At 41.5% G+C, this 18342-nt stretch overlaps 1 protein-coding gene across 6 annotated transcripts in view; it reads left to right on the top strand.

Moving 5' to 3' along the window:
* Positions 1-18342, top strand: part of CUNH1orf112 (chromosome unknown C1orf112 homolog) — a 40217-nt gene that overhangs the window by 4663 nt on the left and 17212 nt on the right. For 5 of the 6 annotated variants that reach the window (XR_002100176.1, XR_002100172.1, XR_002100175.1 and 2 more), the window contains 15 exons: positions 130-234; positions 1455-1595; positions 2600-2762; positions 3238-3322; positions 3406-3544; positions 4041-4121; positions 6035-6099; positions 8541-8689; positions 9714-9843; positions 10341-10527; positions 11593-11675; positions 13048-13099; positions 14012-14101; positions 14738-14923; positions 17046-17168. Coding sequence is in view for 1 of the 6 variants with exons in the window: in XM_019530824.1 (XP_019386369.1) it covers positions 130-234; positions 1455-1595; positions 2600-2762; positions 3238-3322; positions 3406-3544; positions 4041-4121; positions 6035-6099; positions 8541-8689; positions 9714-9843; positions 10341-10527; positions 11593-11675; positions 13048-13099; positions 14012-14101; positions 14738-14923; positions 17046-17168 (1779 nt within the window). In the remaining 5 variants the exon portion in view is untranslated. The remainder of the gene's footprint in view (positions 1-129; positions 235-1454; positions 1596-2599; positions 2763-3237; positions 3323-3405; positions 3545-4040; positions 4122-6034; positions 6100-8540; positions 8690-9713; positions 9844-10340; positions 10528-11592; positions 11676-13047; positions 13100-14011; positions 14102-14737; positions 14924-17045; positions 17169-18342) is intronic. The other variant, XR_002100173.1, reaches the window with a different exon arrangement.

Genomic DNA, 18342 nt, shown 5'->3' with positions numbered 1-18342 from the left:
AAAAATGTATTTTAATGTTTTGATTAATTTTTAATTAATCTATAAAATCTATCTTGAAAAACTTTGAATTTTATTAAAATAGCTGTGTGTGTGTATATATATAAAATTTCATTTGCTTTGTTCTGACAGGCTATTCAATTATTTGATGACCTGATGCATGAATTAGCCAAGCAAGCAAAAGGATTAACAAGCCAGAATGCAGAATTACGCACAGTACTAAGGAATATTTTACAGGTAAGTACAGAAACGATCTGTTAGAAGAATGGTTGTGTGATGGTTTTTACTAAAAATATGCAAAGGTTTTTTGGAATGCTTATGTCAGCAACAGCTGAAAGGAAATCTCTGTTTTGGGTTTGTCCTAAAGCAGCTATTTCGACTCTGTGAAACAGTAGGAACAGTACTGAGATATTTCTATTGATAAAAGCTTATTTCAAAGAGGAAGCTTTCATATTTTCCTGGAGTGGGCAAACCGAATGTTGCGCAAGGTGGCTGTGCATTTGATTGGCTTGTTTGGGAAGGAGACTGGACTGATGAGAAAAAAAGGGGGAAAATGCTTGACTGGGGTGGGCAAAATGTGGAAAAGGTTGGGAAACACTGCTGTACCCCATCCTGTAGCTCCCCCTGCCAGCTCCACTGCTGCTGCCCGCCTCTTTGCACCGGGAAGAGGCTGGCACCTGGCCCCGAGCCTGTGGCAGGCAATGGCAGGAAGCCGCCCCCCTCCCTTCCTCCCAGACAAGCTGCCCAAGGATCCATCCCATGCCCTCCCCCGGGTGGGCAGCCCCTGCCCCAGCTCCATTCCCTCCCTCACTGTGGGGATCTTGGTCTGCTACCACCATGCCCCTACCCTCCTACAGGCTGTGAGCTGCTCTTCAAGCTTCCGGGGTGCATTCCTAGCTGCCTACATGCTGATTGATGATAAAAAAAAAAAAAAAAGAAAAAGAAAAAGTGCAGATTGATGATAATGTTAATTTTCCTTTTATCAATGCTGATCCTATGTGGACCATTGTATTGGTGCACCTCTAGTCCCAGTGCTATCATTTGGCAAAATAGGTTGTTGTCTAGGAAAGTTTATACCTCTCTGCACCAGTTAATCTGCAAAATGCCACCCTGTCCTACCTTCTCCATTACTGATAGTCTGAATCTTGAAATAATAACTGATAAACAGCAAGTCATACACATTTTACAATTCTTATGAAGAGAGAATAAAACCTGTCAAAGGCTGTGGCATAAAACTGCTGCTGTTTTCAACAAAGCTTAATTTATTTTTATGCCCCCCCCCAATGCTTTTCTCTCTGCCAGTATTGTAGAAGTCAGTGAATAATGCAGCCAAATGCAGAAGGAAAGAACTGGTGGGGGGGAGTTGGTTTACATCTGCTTTTTCAACCATCTGCTGCAGTGTGCTTCCTCAGTTGGTGCCTCCATAGACTTTTGTTGTTGTACAATCTCACCTTCAGACCCTGGTGCAGCTGTTGGGAACTCTGACCAGTTGTGTACGGCATGTCTGTACTCTTGAGGAGTCTGTGCCCCTAGAGAGTATCCGTACCCTTCCCTCTTCCATTCTCTACGTGATCAAGAACATGTTCGTGCACTGCAAGGTAGGTGTCTGTCTTAGAAAGAGAAAAATGATCTATAACTGAAAGAGTTAAAAAAAAAATCTTTTAAGAGATACTATATTAAAAATGTTTCTGTGACTTTTCAAGTCTTTTTAAACATGAGACCAACTATGCTCACTTTCCAAAAACAAATGTCAGCGCTGCATGCTCAGCCTGAGTTCTGGGAATCAAGTTATTTCAGTCTCTTGCATCATTTTTCGTATATAGTTTCTTCTAAAGCAATTAGGCCATCTCTGGCACCTGTGTGACCTTTTTCTTGTGCGGATTGGCAGAAATGAGTGATTTATAAAGATGCGAAGAGTATTGAATTTATAATTTAGTGCAAATTTCAGGCCAGAATTATATCTGAGATTTAAGTATCTGATGTTATATGAAAAATAATGTGCACCAGCATTAGACTTGCATCTTTACGTAGAATGAAACTTGTGCTTGAAATTTTTCCCTCATTAAGCTGTATGTATAATGTAAGACTATCACAAGTCTGTAATAACTTCAGTTTCATCGTTAAGGTAGGCTTCATTGTTTTCTACAGTCTTTAACTATTTTTGCAGCAATATTGCATAGTGAGCCCTTTGTTTAAGGACTCCTCTAGTAAGCAGTGTCTCTGAAGAGATATTTTCAAGTACTGGAAAACATACGGGATATTATTTTATTTGTCATGAAGTACATTTTTAGCTTTTGTTGGAAATCTGATTTTTGGAGTCGCATTTAAAGGCTGCTCCAAAGCATGCTAGAAAGACATTTACTAGACTAGACTTAGGCCGTAGGTGGTGGGGGGGGAGATTTGTTTGGTGAATAGTAACTACGGATAGATTTTAAAATCTACAAATCTTGCTGGCCATATGAGTTGAAGTAGTTATTGAAAGGCCTTGGTTCTGCTTCCAAAGAAGCTTATTATAAAATGTCCTATTGACTTTAGCAGCAGCAAGACCAAACTTTGATTCCCAAACATTTTCTAATTCGTCCTCATCCCCCATTTCCTACAGAACAGTGAATCAGTGTACAATGGGTGCCTGCATTTGATATCTGACCTTCTCCAGTCTCTGTTTAAGGATACCTATTGTCTTCAAAAACAGCTTATGGAACTGCTTGATATGATCTCAATGGAATCTGCTACCACAGAAGACAGTGTTGTAAATATGGTGTCAGGTGTGTATATGAAATTGTCAGTTCCACCCAGCTCCCTCTTCTTTACAGACAGGGGGCCTGAGCCTACAAGATGCAGAAATGCAAAACTCTGGAACTCTTGGTTCAGAGATGATACCTTTTATTATACAAGATGCAGAGCACTTTCTGACTGGTATTGAATGTCCTTGACTTCTGTTGCCCTCTGTTGGAGCTTAAGGTGCCCAGCAATTCAAAGGCTGTGAGTAATGTACATTAGAGCATTTTATACTTCCTCCTGAAACTCAGTTACGTATGAGATGGGTTGAGCTGTTGACATGATGTGTATCCCTCCCTACCTGCTCATTAAATGGTTTTCCTGGACTGGTGAAAGTGTTTAACTTTGTGAAGTTCAGTAAGTTGTGCCAGTTGTGATTTTGCCTCAGGGGAGTAGACTAGATCTTAAGTCTACATGTTCATGTTTAACTTGCTGTTTGCATTCACTTACTGTTCCCTCTAGTGATCCACACTGTACTGGAGATCTGTTCTGTCATTTCCAATATGGACCATGCTCTTCATGCCAACACATGGAAGTTCATAATCAAGTATGTTTTAAGGCTTTGAATTGTCACTTGATGACTTACTTTTGACAGTTATGTGTCTGATCCTATTCCTGTCTATGTATTAGGCAAAGCCTCAAGCATCATTCCTTACTGCAGAACCATTTGAAACACACTGACATCCTCAATAGCCTGTGCAAGGACACCCTCTTCTCTTTCCATTCCAGTTTGCAGCTTGCTGAACAAATGAAGCTTTCAGAGGTGCAGGTGAATGAAATATGATCTGAAATTGCCCTAGGGCTTGAAGTTCAGAGTTGGGTTAAAAATATTGCAGAAAGCGACATTGGATGCATTTTCTGTGCAGTGGTGTTGATTGCCAACATATTTATATAGCAAGTACTTCATATGGCTGATGTGGTTTGCAGGAGAACCACTTGGAATATGAGGCTTATAACATTGGATAGCACTCAGGATGCTTTAGGCAGGCACTACAAATAACTCCTCTACAACGCTATGCCATGAATTTTGCCTACTTAGTATACTGAGAGTTCCATAAAGCTGGTCAAAAGATAACAGCCAGTATATAGAGATTCCCATAAAATAGTTCTGAGAAGGGTGTCAGATGTTCCTATTTTTGCTGTGTTTGTGCAGAATCCAGGCTTCCTTCTAAAGAAAATAGTTTCAAATTCTTTTAGCAATTTATCAACATTCTTTGATGCTTTTTTATTCTGTTATGCTTCACTACTACTTTTCTTTTGGATAGGAGGACATAGACTACAGGTTGTTCCAGAGGACAGTCAAACTGTGTAGATTCTTTGCTAATTCCCTCGTACACTACACCAAGGTATGACCTATTTATTTGGATTCTACTTGAATGTAAAATTAAGGCTGTACTATGTAAATAAAAATACTGATTACATATTTTACCATCTAATATTATACCACGCCTTAGAGTCTGCCCTGAATTAAGTCATGGTAACATCTTGCTTGAAAATGTAAGCAGTTGACTCTGTTGCTGATTTTTTTCCCCTAATAATTGAAATGTATTCATATTCCCTTTTTCAGCTTGGTTATAGATTATTGGCTGTTTCCAGTGTAAAGTTCACAGCTGCAGGAAGCAGTTCCACCTAGGAGATTGGCGATTTTAGTAGAGCCATTAATAGCTCTTGCATTACCTTCAGCTGAGCTTGTTGGTTTGCTGAGTAGCCATTATGAGCTTTTTATCATGGGGAAAAGCATTTTAACACCATAAGCAGCATGACCTGTTGGACTGTACATCTGAGAATAAGGGGCTTCTGCATTCTGGTTCCACCCTGACAGTGACTGTGGCCTTGGTCAAGCCACTTAACTGTTGTGTTTTTGTTTCCTCAACTAGAAAATGAAAATACTGATTTGTATATGAAAATGAAGGGTGTGGAGACTAGTGACCTCCAGAGTTTTGATTTATTTGGATAGTTACACTTTGTGACACTTACCTAGACATTGGCAACCATGCATTATCCCCAGCCCTAGTTGGGCTTTTCTTCTGCAGCAGAAGATTGAGGAAATACCTAAAGTTCCCAACTCCCCTCAATATATTTTCTTTAAACAGTTGGGTAATTGAGTATGGCGTAGCCAGTATAAAACCCTTCTATAAACCCTTCCACAAACCCTGTCTAGCACTATGCAGCAGTGTAATGTGAGAGATAGGCATCTCTTGCCTATGCAGTGGCTTAATGAAATTTTGTTTTGTAGGCCTTTCTGAAAGTGTTTTAAGTCATCTCTGGCCATGCAAGGGTTCTGGAGTTTACATTTAAACGAGACAAAATCCTCCCCTCAATCAAATTGAAGCAGAAATACCCCTCAAAACTTCAGAGAAAATTGATCTTTCCAATCAAATAAAAACCCAAGTTCTGCTGGGATTTTCTACAAGATTATATAGTTTACCAAGATCTAATAACCATATCACCTTTCTGCTTGCTTGTAATTTCTTTCCAATGTCCTTTCCTTTCTGTATCTCCTGTTCCCTACTCGCACCTTATTTTTTCCTTTGATATTGCTGTTTAACTTTTTCAGGGCCATTTAAGCAACATACTAAATTGCAGTAACTATCACAAAATTGATAGTTTAGTTTGTACAAAGGTCGTCTGCTATACAGTGGCAAATACCTTTTTTGTTTGTGGCACAGAATGAGTGTCCTCATAATAGGATAAAATAGTAGTGGACTATGCAAGGAAGTCACTTTTGTGTGGATCTGTAATTTTTAACTTATTAAAAGGAAGTTTAAGAAAAAAAACATAAATTTAGTTGCCTAAAAGAACCCAGTGTAGTTCTACGTTAGAAATACTTTGTCATATGTTGATGTACTTTTTGCTCTCTTTGCATTTATAGTCAGATTCTACTTCACCTATTAGGCATATAAATGGACCTAGGTACATAAATGCAATCTACATTTGTAACAAGCCATCGTTTAGCTCATATGATTGAGTCACAAAAAAGCAGCACGGAGGAGGAAGGCCACCTACCTTTTATATCAACAGTTTTTCAGAGATTCAAACAGGGTGAATAGTCCTACTTAGACACCCAAGTCCAGGTACACACTTAAAAAGTTGTCTATTCAGTTGTTTGGATAGTGGTTTTTAAAAATTGTAGTCTTCTGTGATGCGACCTAAACTTTGCAATAAAATGGTTTACAAATAAATAAGTGAAAGTACAAGGAAGATGCATTTAAATTGTATATTTTGTATTGAAAATAATACTCAAAGTTGACTTTTGCAGGAATTTATTCCCTTCCTGTCTGGTTCCTGCTGTCAGTTACACCAGCTGTATCTTCAGATATATAGGTAAGTGAAGGACAAATAGCAGCTGATTCATTACATCCCTGTATCAAATCTGGAAGTACCTGAATTGGTTATGGAAGCTGCAGAGTTTAAGTCTCTAAAAATAAAAGATTTCAGCAAGTGTTTGCTTCTAGGTGGTTGTTCTCTTTTCTGGTCTATAGAGGTTAGACAGAATTGTCCAGATAGTTCTGTGTGGACACTGGGATCTGCCCAGGTTGGTCCATTTGGAGGAATGAGTCCCCGGCAATGGACTTTCCTGCAGCTCCTTATTTCTGCAATGAAATAATTAGCCAAAGAGTTTAAACACTTTAAGTGCAAAAAAAATCATTGATATACTGTATTATGGCTAAATTAAAGCCTGTTAAGTCTCACAGATAGGGTTGCTGTCCCACAATAATCCTACTTCTGCACTGTTTGGTGTTTGTCACTGGATAATAGGACATTCTGTAGAACATGTGCACAAGTTATAATGTGAAAATAAACCACTTTTATTTTCCTCAGAGAGAATTTTATGAAATTGTCTTGCTTTGAGATCAAGCTTAAGAACATTGAGCCTGTAGAGGCTCTAATGGGGAGTGTTATCAAGGGCTTGAAAATAAGTATTCTTTTTTAAATCCTTTCTTAAGCTGTAGTACTGTTTGTTATTCTTGTGAAATTAGGTCATGCTGGTTAGTAGGCCTGTGCGAAGTGGCTAGTATTCACTTTGGATTTGGCTGATTCAGGACACAGTGATTTGAGTGGGTGATTCAAATCACTGTCTTGAATCAATTCGGTCGAATCTGATTCAGACAGGCCCCTTCCCACGCCCACTCTCCCAGCCTTATCAATGGCTGTCCTGCCCATCCCCAGCGTCCCAGCACTTTAAAAGAAAAAAAAAAAGCCCTGCAGTTACCGGCTTCTGTCAGGTAGGAGGTGATCCCTGTTGCACCCCACTGCTCCATGCTGGATGGGTGGGGGCTCTGCCACGAGTCCCCAGAATCCATGACAGCCACTGCAGCAGCCATTGAATGTGGGGCTTCTTTTCTTTTTTAAAGAGCTGAGAGCTGGGGCGGGTGGGACAGCCATGGCTGGAGCTGGGAGAGCAGGCGGAGGTTGGGCAGCGCTCGGGAGATGGGGCCTGACAGGGGGTCCCCCCCCATGGTCCCCTTCCCCTTCTCCAGTCCTTTTGCCCCCCTCCCCCCCCCACTTACTGGCATGGAGTCTGTGTCCAGCTCCCTGCAGCAGTGAGCAGCGACTGCCCAAATACATGACTCTCCTCCGAATCTTTTTCTGAATTGATTTGGAAGCTTTGAATCAGTTTGCACCTTTTTTATTGGTCTCCTGATTCAATTCAGATTTGGAGATTTGGTCGCCGAATCGGGCTGAATCTCTGAATCGAATCGGCACCTGCAGCTTTGCACAGCCCTACTGGTAAGTCTTCATTGAAGCACACTTTGTTGCTGTTATGTACATTCAGTGTTCAGGGTTACAGACAAGTTACTTGTAATTTTTCTGTAAATATGATACCAATCCAGTTTGCCCCAGTCATGAAGGAAATTGATTATATATTGGTACAAACCTATGCTGATTTTGGTTCCACATTTGGAATGTAGTTCTTAGTTCTGCATTGAGATGTGTGCAGATGAACTCCAGTGTACAACTTACTGCAAGATCATTTTCTATATTGTTTTGTTAATATTTCCTCTCTTCTGGTTGTACTGGTTCTGCTGGGATGAGAAAACTGTAGAAACGGGTTAGCTAAATTGCCTTAAGTTTCACCCTGAATGAAGCAAAAGTAAAGTCGAAGCACTTTTGCCACACTTTTATCGCTACAATGAAATTACAAGTGCATGGTAACAGTTTGTATCAGTATCACTTGATCAATATAGTTGTTACATCTGTCTGTGTCCTAGTCTGCCTGTCAGGGACTAGTGGGGTTTCTGCTTGCTCCCCTCTCCTGCTGTTTCAGTCTTTATTCTCACACTGTTTTCCTTTTTCTTTATCTCAATCTCCCTCTTTTATTTCTCTAGTTAGTCTTCCTGTTTTCTTTTTCTGCAATGCAAGAGGTTAGCCCATTTTCAGTAATCTGCCGTCCCATATGCTGGGGCTCCAGATGGACTCTTCAATTGCACCTACAAGTATTTCCCTTTGAAGTTTTCCATGCCTTGTTATTTTGTACCTACTTTTCATTTAATCTGTATCCAATATGCTCCTATAAATTGGTATATTTTTCTTACTGTGTTCTATAAATGGTGAGCCAATAAAACTTGATTTAAAGGCAGAGAACAGTGATAGACTTACTATTTTAAAAGAGTAATAAAGCTCCTGCATCTCGTTGCTTGTACTGATTGATTTTTTTTTTTTTACTCCATAGTAATAAGAACTCATGTTTTCCCTCTTCCTAGTCCTTTAAAATGCAGTAATAATGAGTTCTGTTTTTTGTTCTGTGTTTTTTTCCCTTTCAGCAAGTTTCCTCCCAGTCTATATGCTCCAGTGATATCAGAGGTCCATCGAGATGAAATAGCCAGGGTTTTTCTAGTAGCTCTGGATCCTCTCATCTACCAGCTTCTTTCTTCCAGGGCTTTCTTGGAACAGGTGTTAAGTGAAAAATTAGGTGAGTTTAAAAGTATTACTGTCTGTGATACAATACTTCTGTGTCATCTCTTTGGCACCCAAGTCTTCTTGCTTCCTATGCTCTAAGAAGTATATAACACTTTTGCATTTGTTTGCTGGTGTCTGAATTTGTACAGCAGCTCTAATAATGGATCCTGAATAATGCTGTCAGGTACAAAATTTGCTGGCAGGGGTGAACATTCCTTGTTATTGCCATTTTTAGTTACTTTGAGCACATTGGGAATATTACATTAAAACACTGAATTATGCTATTAAATGAAAGTTCCCTCTTTAATGAATCTTTCTGTAATTTTTCACTACTACGCATCTGTGACAAATCTACAGTGAGGGCTCTTTGAAAAAAAAATCTGCCAGAAGGTTGGTTTTCATTTTGTTTACGGAAAACTAGGTTTTGGCTAAATAGACATTGTATGGAAAAAAAAGTTAAAAAAATAGCAAGCTTAAACATTTTCAGTTTCTGCCAAAGACCTAATTATGTCATCCCCTAATATCTCTATTCTGAAAACAGCTGCTGTCCTTCTGGGAGTTATTGGCTGGGTGTCTTGTGGCTTCCTTCTCCTCCAAAGTGGGTTCCCTTTGCTATCTTTATCTTCTCTGGTATGCACCAGGGCCAAATGATTACCACAGCACACTCATCGAGAGAAGGAGGAATGGGGCATATCAGAAGATGTTATGCACCTAGGGAGCGAGGGCCATAAGGAGCATGGGAGTTTGAAGTACCAGAATGACAGCTCTTGGGTCTTACACCTGTATCTCAGAATCAGAATTTTTTTTTGTCTGAAATAAGGGTTTTGATTTGTTTTTCACCGAACACTATTAAGTTTTCCACGGGAAGTTTCTTTGCCATTTTTTTTTTTTTTCGTCCCTGACTATAAAGCAACTTTGCAGCCTTTATGTTGTTTCTCTTAACCTTTTGGTGTTTAACACTTGTCCAAAGGTTAGTTTTATTTCTATCAAAATGTTTTTTTAAAAGGACAACTTTAAAAATTTATGTATCCTTGTAGCTCTTTCTCCTGAGTTGCAGCTGCCTCAGTGTCATCTTCTGGTTAGCATAATGGACAAGCTGGCCACTCAGCCTGAAGAGGTGCGAACTCTGTGGAGCTCAGGAAGCCAGTCTGCAGAAGAGATTCCAAGGTAATTCTGGCTTACAGAAGTCAAACTGAATAGGTAAAGATGGAGGTTCAGGTGCTGGCCTGCCCCTCAAGCTAATGAGCTGGCAGGCCCTGAGAGCTGGTAGGCTTGGAGGGGGTCCTGCATGGTGCCTCAGGCATACCATGCAGTATGAAGCAGAGATGTGTTGATTGGTTGAGGAAAGGATGTCCTTTTTTTTTTCTCTCTCTAGGATATTGAAATCACGTCAAGATAATTTATTTCAGTTTCCATAATTTGTTGATGTTCCTATAAAGCAGTGTATTTTATATCTGTTCCCCAAATGCCTCTTGTAAACAGAAAGTTAATCAGGTTTGTAAATCTGTTTTGATAAAGAAAAATAAAATTTAAAAAAATTGACATTTCTTGATAAAGTCCCTAGCATGAAACTGAGCAGAAATCCCTTCAGTCAGAGGTCTATCTGTTTTTTGGGAGAGTAGAGTTTGGACAGCAATAACTCCTTGCCTTTCATTTTTATGCAGGTTGTCATTGTTCTCAGCCCTTTTCCTCAGTTTCCAGCAGTGTTCTGGTGAGCTCGCTCTTCCTGTCTGTTTGCCTGGAGTGTTAAGTACAGGGCAGCCTGAGGTTCCCGTCACCTTGTATCACCATGTTTGTGTCCATCTGTGTGGCTTCATTGCAGCTGTGTTGCCTTCACACTTTCCTCAACTGGTAAGGCTGTTTGAAAATATGATCACTGCCAAACCAGCTGGTTCCACTGGATAGTAATTGGCATTTTAAAAATGATGCCCCCCTCCTTACACACCCTGAATGAAGTTGGTGTGTCTGGGTTCGTCTTAATTTGGCAGATGGAAGGCAAGCTGTTTTTAAGTGTGCAACAAATGCTCTTTGCCAAAAATAACTCGGCGCAGGTGATAAGAGACCTCAGATGTGTTAACTTGTTTGCAGAATCACAAAGCAGAGGGAAAAGCATGCTGCATTAAAACCATTCCAGTGCTTTCTTTTTAAAGCAGTTTCCAAGTGTGCTAAATTTCTTATTGGTACATAGCATGGCTAAATGAACAAGTCTTATTTGACAATCAGAACAATCTTCTGTATAACTATAAAGTTCTTCAAACCCATGCTATAAAATAGAATGTAGCATTTATCTACTTTTTAATGTTTTATAGTGGCTTGATTGTTACATTTGGCACAGTATGCATAGATGAAAAAACTGAAAGGGACTAGATAACATGAGATATTAAGTAGTCCAGGAGTCTCTGATTTTGTGTATGTATAATGTTCTGTAAGCAAAACAGATCCTTTCAGTCCTAATTCTGTGTTTTGTCTCGCCCTTCAGTACCTCACTGTAATTCAACCTTCATGAGGTTTAGGAGCAGTTTTTCTTGTCCTTAAGACTAAGCTAGGATTCTGTTGCATCTTGAGAGAGTTTGTTGGCCTAAAAAAGGGACTACATTTTCATGAAAAAATGTGTTCCTTTTGGTTTAAAAGATACAAGTATGTTGACCCTGTTTTCATTAAAGTGTTTTTTGAAATTATAAGTTTTTCACCCAGCTGTAGTCAGTTTATATGCATGATCAACTGTTAGGGGCCTGTACCAAAATGCATCTATTACTACCTGCTTATCTTTCTAACATAAGCCATTAAACGATTGTTCCTAGTATTTTACGTGGATAAACAGATTTCGGTTTATCTGCCACACTCGTTAGCGGACTAAAAGTAAAGACTAAAACTGCAGCCTGTTTCTAATTAGGTGTCCCTCTGTTCTTTCCTTAGGAGTATGCTCTGCTTGATGCTGTCCTTGGTTCTAGTATGATCACCTCCCTACTGGCTATGGATTCCTGGTGTTTCCTAGCTCGGTAAGATATATTTATAAGGCAAGCAGGAACTGACCTGATGGTTCAGGTTGCATCAAGGTTAGCTTTCTAACTACATAGTTAAAAGTATGAATGATTCTCAGACTTCTAGGATGGAAATATTTCAGGATCAGCCTCTGCTCTGAAAGAGCTTATTTTGGAAAATGCAACCAGAAATGGTTTAGTTGTTTTTTTCAGATTCTACATAGCTTAAGGGGGAAAATATACTTTTGCTGCTATAAAAGTTTTCCACCCATTTTTTAACAGCTTTACAGTAAATAGACTATGACTATAAGTAGCAAGGTTAAATGTTGAATGGATATGGCCACTTCATAAAAGAGTACTTTATATAGTGCTCAGTAACTTTTTTTTATTTGATTGAATTAAGCCTTTGAGAAACCAGTTTAGTCATGTGGGGTACGTTTTGAACAGGCTTTTTTGCTAAGCTTGTGATGTGTGTAGCTGAGGAAAGTTCTGTTAATGTGCATTCATCTGAGTAGCTTGGGTCTGTAGTCAAAATGAGCAGTGGTATGTGGATTGGCTGGAGGAAAGGAGTAAAGAGCTGAGGCTGGGGTGGGGCAGGGAAAGTTGCTCCTGCAGTGTACCTTCTCAGCTGAGGAGCTCCTAAAGCTGTGAGCGCCCTTCTCTTGTGGACCTTTTAAAGTTCTGGGTGGGGGTGATTTTGTTGATATACAGCCAACTAATCTAGATGACTGAATTTCCAAGTGTTGGCAGCAAGTTCCTGGTAAGTCAGTTGATTTGAAGTTCTGCAGCAAGTGTCTGCTGCTTCTAGTTTAGGGTTGTGGGGTGGATTGTTTTCAGGAACTTAGGGAACTTTCTAAGAACTTTCTATGAGAAACCTCCATTTAAAAAAAAAAAAAAAAAAAAAGGTTGTGCAGATAAGCACCCAAATTAGCATATGCCAAAATTAAAGTTAGACTTGCAACTTAAAATTTGCTTCCTACTGATGTGTTATATGAATAAATGCTTTTAGGAATGAGATTACAGACTAGTTCCCACATTTTTATTCTCAGAATGGTTCAAGTCTTTACTGGCTTAACGTGTCTTATGTACGTTCTCTCCTGTGAGAGGTTTAATGTGCATACTGTATTAGTATAAAGGGGTCACTTGTTTTGATCTGTATATCTCCTCCACGCTCCTGCTAATAATGCAGGTCCTCTGTATCCCTTGAATCTTTGGCCATGGAAATAGCTTCAGAGTTATTTCCCAGCAAATGGAATGTACAGAGATCCTTAAGAAGAATGTTTCTCTGCTTTGTTAGGCAAGTGGGAAACCCCTCTCTCTGACCAGGCAGAGCAGGGGAGACATGCTGATCAGCTTACTGAATAACCTCACTTTCTCTGCCACATCCCAGGTATGGAACAGCGGAACTTTGTGCTCACCATGTTTTTGTGATAGCCCGTTTGGTGAGTAGTGGGGCAAAGCCTGGAGTAAGGGACCTGAGTTCTAACTTGGTTCTTCTTTATAAATGACTGAGAACAGGTCTAGCCTCCTTTTTGTGCTTCACTTTTCCTGTCAGCGAAGTGGGGAATATTCTTTCTTCCAGCTTAACATTTCCTACATTATAAAAAATATTACACAAAGTTTATAGAACAAAACGGTCTAGGAGAAGGGTTACAAAATAAGTAAACAGTGCAAAACTTCTATAAAAACTACACATGTAAACGTTACTCTTTTGGTCCCACGTGACAGATTCTTAACCGGGGTGCTCTAGCACTCAGGGGTACTGTTAAATCTTTTCAAGGGTGCTGTGGGGTGTCATGCAATGTTAGCACTGTTAGACGTACAAACGTGATTCATAAGATAAACCCAGAGATTTCAAATAGGAATCCATAGTGTTAAAAAGATTCTGACCTATTGTGGTCTTTCTGAGTTCTTTGCAGCAGAAGACTTGCTCTGTTATAGTTCAGTAGTTGGTCAAAGAGTGAGAACTAGGAGCTAGTGTTTTCTGAGGGTGCTTTGAGTCTAAAAAGATTGAGAACAACTGGATTAGAGGAATAGGCAGAGAGGAACCAAATGGGATGCCACAAGGATAAATTGAGTTATATTAGAAATAAAAATAGCACCATCTAATAAAAAAACCAAGCAGATGGCCAGTAGTAATTCAGGGAAAGCCTGGCTGTGGTGGCTGTGAAGGCAAATATAATCTTGAATATAAGAATTGGATTTCTTGCCACCTAAAATGAGACTAAATTTCTGTTGAATTTTTCTGCACATTTTTAATGAGTCACAAAAATGTTTTTTTCTGTGGGACTGTTTCTGAGCAGATTTTCTTTTTCTTAATTTAATCATATCAATTCCCTGTTATCCTAATTCAGATAAAGTCTTGCCCTAGTGAGTGTTACCAGCTCTCTATCTTGGGTGTCCTTCTGAGGCGTATGCTGTTTTTGATGGCTCCAGACCACCAGGCAAGTATAGTATAAATCTCTCTCCTACCATCTGATGAGTCAGACATAAGCTCCATATGCCTGTTAAAATACCACCCAGCTCTTTTCAGTAAGCAAGAAAAGGGAATGTGGAACCCTCTTGTTATTGTATTTGCTTTAGGCTCCAGGAAACGGAGCCTAAGGTGCTTACATTAATTCTGTTAAATAACAGTAGGCACAACTTCTTGCCCAAATACAAAAGTCCCGAGTCTCTGGGACATGCTGGTTTCTGATATAGTGCATCTTGCTTCAGCAGGACTATGTCTGTCTTTACTGGAGGGGTTGGTTAGTGCCGGAGAGTTCAGCATCATCCTGCTTTTCATGGATAATTAATTGTTCCATCAGTGTAAAATTGTTATTGCTCCACTGACTTCATTAGAGCAATGCAGATTTATACTTGCAGGCCATTCCAGTCACATGGCTGAAAGCACAAATTGTTTAACCCCAAGTAGCTTGTTCTAACATATCATATGCAGGGCTCATTTCTCCTTGTTAGATTTCCAAAGCAGCACAGACCAAGGTACTTGCAAGCACCGTTGCTGTTTGTAGGTTTGGCAGACTCCTTGACTAGCTCGTTCATTTCTTAAGGTTCTTTCTTGGTCTCTTTTTTTCTTATAGGTCGAATTTACCCAAAAATTTCCTCCCACAGAACTGGAAAACCTGTCTGTCTGGCAGCTTATTTCTCTCAAGGCCCTAGCTCCTGATACAATGAAACACGTGGTGAACCAGCTCTGTGAGGTAGGGCTTGTGCAGTGCAGGCAGTGGCTGAGTGGCAGGCGCACACTGGGAGAGCTCCCACCTGTGGTAAGAGTGGGTTTAATTGTTAATACTCCTGGGCCTAGAGTTCTTCAGAATAAACTGCTCCCCCACCCCTGCTTATTTTCTTTATCTCACTGTTGTGCAGTCCCATGTGCTTTTGGGCTAACAGCTCTTTGGGGCAGGAGTTTGCATTTTATGGGGTGGGTGGGTGTAGCTTATAGTGCAATGGGGCCCTGATCTCTTGATTGGGGCCTCCAGACATTCTAGGATAGTTTTTAGGAATATTATTAGGAGGTTTATTGTATTAGAATATTGGGAATAAGGGACTATGGTGCAGAATTGAGCCAAAGAAAACAAGAGAATGAGATGATAAGCCAGCACAGCCCTTTCATCTTTCTGATACCTCTTATATTCAAAGTGCTAAAAAGTGATTGACTTGTCACCATATTGATTACTAGGCCTGTGGGAAGCAGCAAGTATTTGCTTCAGATTTGGATTTGGCTGATTCGGAGGGACAGTGATTCGGTTTGGAGATTCAAATCACTGTCCCAATTTGATTTGGCCAAATTGGATCGGAAGATTCGGTGCCGCTTTGGAGATTCAGCCATAGGCTAAATAGGCAGCTGTCCTCACCATGCTGGACACAACTGCCTCCAGCTGGTAAGTCTGTTGTGGTGAACAGAGAGGGGAGGGAATGGGCGCAGGAATGGGGAGAATTGGGACTGGGACAAGCTGCCCAGCCAGGAGGGGTGGGGAGACTCAGGGAAGGGGGTGCAGGATGTGGGCATGGCACTGGGGACTACCCTGCAGCTGCTTGCCCAGCTGGGGGGGGTGGGGTGCAATGTAAGCATGGTTCCCTCCAGGTGGAAGGGAGCAAGCGGCCGTAGGGCATAGCCCCCGCTCCCAGCGCTACTGTGCCTACATCCTGTGCCCTCCCTACCCCGGATGGGCAAGTGGTGGAAGCACCTGCATCCTGCGCCACCCTGCCTTGCTGGGTAAGTAGCAGCTAGTGGGCACTGCCACTGCTTGCCCAGCTGGGGTGGGGAGGGGTGGTGCAGGATGTGGGTGCAGTAGTGCTGGCAGGGGGGGATATGCCTTACTGCTGCTTCTGTTCCCTTCTGCCTGAATTGAACTGTGTCTGTATTGCGCCCCTTCCCCCTCGCCCCAGCTGGGCAAGTGGCAGTAGGTCAGAGCCCTCATTCCCAGCGCTCCCCCACCCCACCCTGCCCTGGCTGGGGAGCTTGTCCTAGCCCCAATCCCTCCCTTCCCCACGCCCCTTTTTCCTTCCCCTTTCGCCCACCACAACAGATTTACCAGCTGGAGGCAGCTGTGTCCAGCCTGGTAAGGACTGCTGCCTGTTTAGTCAATGGCCGAAATCTCTGAAGCGGTGTCGAATCTTTTCTGAATACATTTGGAGGCTTATGATCGATTCAGACCTTTTAACTGGTCTACTGATTTGATTTGGAGATTTGGCCACCAAATTGTGCCAGATCTAATGGAATCGGCTACCAAAGCTTTGCACAGCTCTGTTAATTACTTGGTGCTTCTCAGGACTCAGTATTCATGAAAAACAGGCCACATGTACATGTGTGCAAATACAGATGTAGGAGCCCAATTTTGAGAGGAAATTCTTATCTGCTGGAAATTTGAACCTAGAAGAATGCAAAATACCCTTAAACCAGAAAGAGACCATCAGAATGCATTACCTTGCAATGTGTTTACTGCTTGTATCCATCTGCCATCAAATATCAAGGTAACAAAATGTAGTGAAAGCTGTACTGAGTCAATAACTGTTCTAATTACCTTTGGATTAGAAAGGCAGAGTGCCCTTGCCTAAGTGTATGCGTGTATTTTACGTTAGAATTTTTCTTTTAAGTTTTAAGTCATTGCTTTTCTCCTGAAGGTGATGCATCTAAAAACAATAAGCACTGGCTTTCTTGACAGCCTAAGAAAGAGTTGCAGCACCCTCTGGAGAACTCCTGTAAACCCCCATCTGAAGTCACAGGAAATTTGCCTTACTAAAGATGGTGTTAAGTAGCTCAGAGGATTGGCTACATTAGACAGTGACTGGAGTACAGTTAACTGTACTCCACGTGAGGTCTTAATGGGTGAATTTCATAGGCTGGGCACTTGCCTTTATCATGACTTTCCTTTCTATCTCTGCTAGAATATTGCTCTCTCCGCCTTGCTGACTGTGTGTAATTCTGCTGGTGGTGTTCTGGAGGCTGGACAGCAGGCAGCCATCTTGGGAATTGTTGGTCAGGTCTGGGATGTCCTCCAGGTCAAGCAGGTGAGGGAATTCACTATTCCAGTAGTATAAACCATTGTCCTGAAGAGCTTGTGTTTCACCATTGTGTATTACTGAATCATTTAACTTGGATTTAGAATAGTTTTCCTACAGCATAGTGCAGCCTGGCTCTCCATGGTGTCTGAGACGCAGAGTTGATGGTCTGATGTCCTTATAAGAATGCGCAGTGATACGTAGCATGAATTGGGCTGGCTGCGGCTCTGTCACTCTGCTGCTACATATGTGCTGTGCTGGACTTAACAGAGAGAGGGGTGGAGCCCTAAGGTGGTGCAAATTGGTGTAGCCCCATTGAGCTGTGGAGGAGCAACATTGAGTTCAGTGGACACTGGTAATGGATTATATATATAGATTTCATAGACATTAGGGCTGGAAGGAACCTTGGAAGATCATTGAGTCCAGCCCCCTGCCACAGGACAGGAAGTCAGCTAGAGTCAAATGATCCCAGCAAGATAAGCATCCAAACGCTTCTTAAAAGTGTCTAGAATAAGTGCTTGCACCTATTCCAGGCTGTGCAAGCTTGGACAGTAGAGAAGTATTTCCTTATGTCCAGCCTTAAACTGTCTTGGACGAGTTTATGACTGTTAGACCTTGTCATCTGTTGGGGTGCTCTGGTGAACAGGTGTTTCCCCAGATCCTGATGCACACCCCTTATATAGTTACAGGCTGCCACCAGGTCACCCCTGAGCCTGCGCTTTTCCAGCCTGAAGAGTCCCATGGCTCTTAGCCTGTCTTCATAGGGCCCATTCTCTTGCCCTCTGATTATGCACATGGCTCTCCTCTGGACTCTCTCAAGCTTCTCATCCTTGAATCATGGAGCCCAAAATTGGATGAAGTACTCCAGCTCTGGCCTCACCAAGGCTGAGTACAGTGGGAGGATGACGTCCTGAGATTTGCTGCAGCATCGCATTGGTGGCTCATGTTCATCTTGTGGTCAGTCATGACCCCCAAACCCCCTTTGGCTGCAGTGCTAGTGAGCATAGCACTGCTGAGCGTATAATCATGATGCGGGTTTTTCCCGCCCACCACCCCCACCAAGGTGGAGTACCTTGTGTTTATCCGTATTGAATGTCATCAGGTTTTTATCTGCCCACTTTCTAAGCCTATCAAGGTCAGCCTGCATCACCAGCCTGTCCTCAGGTATGGACGCTCTACCCCA

Source organism: Crocodylus porosus, unplaced genomic scaffold (genome assembly GCF_001723895.1).
Source record: "Crocodylus porosus isolate Cpor-Errol unplaced genomic scaffold, CroPor_comp1, whole genome shotgun sequence".
In the NCBI taxonomy this organism is placed as follows: domain Eukaryota; kingdom Metazoa; phylum Chordata; order Crocodylia; family Crocodylidae; genus Crocodylus; species Crocodylus porosus.
The sequence above is the reverse complement of the archived record's forward strand: the minus strand, read 5'-3'. Positions and strand labels throughout refer to the sequence as shown.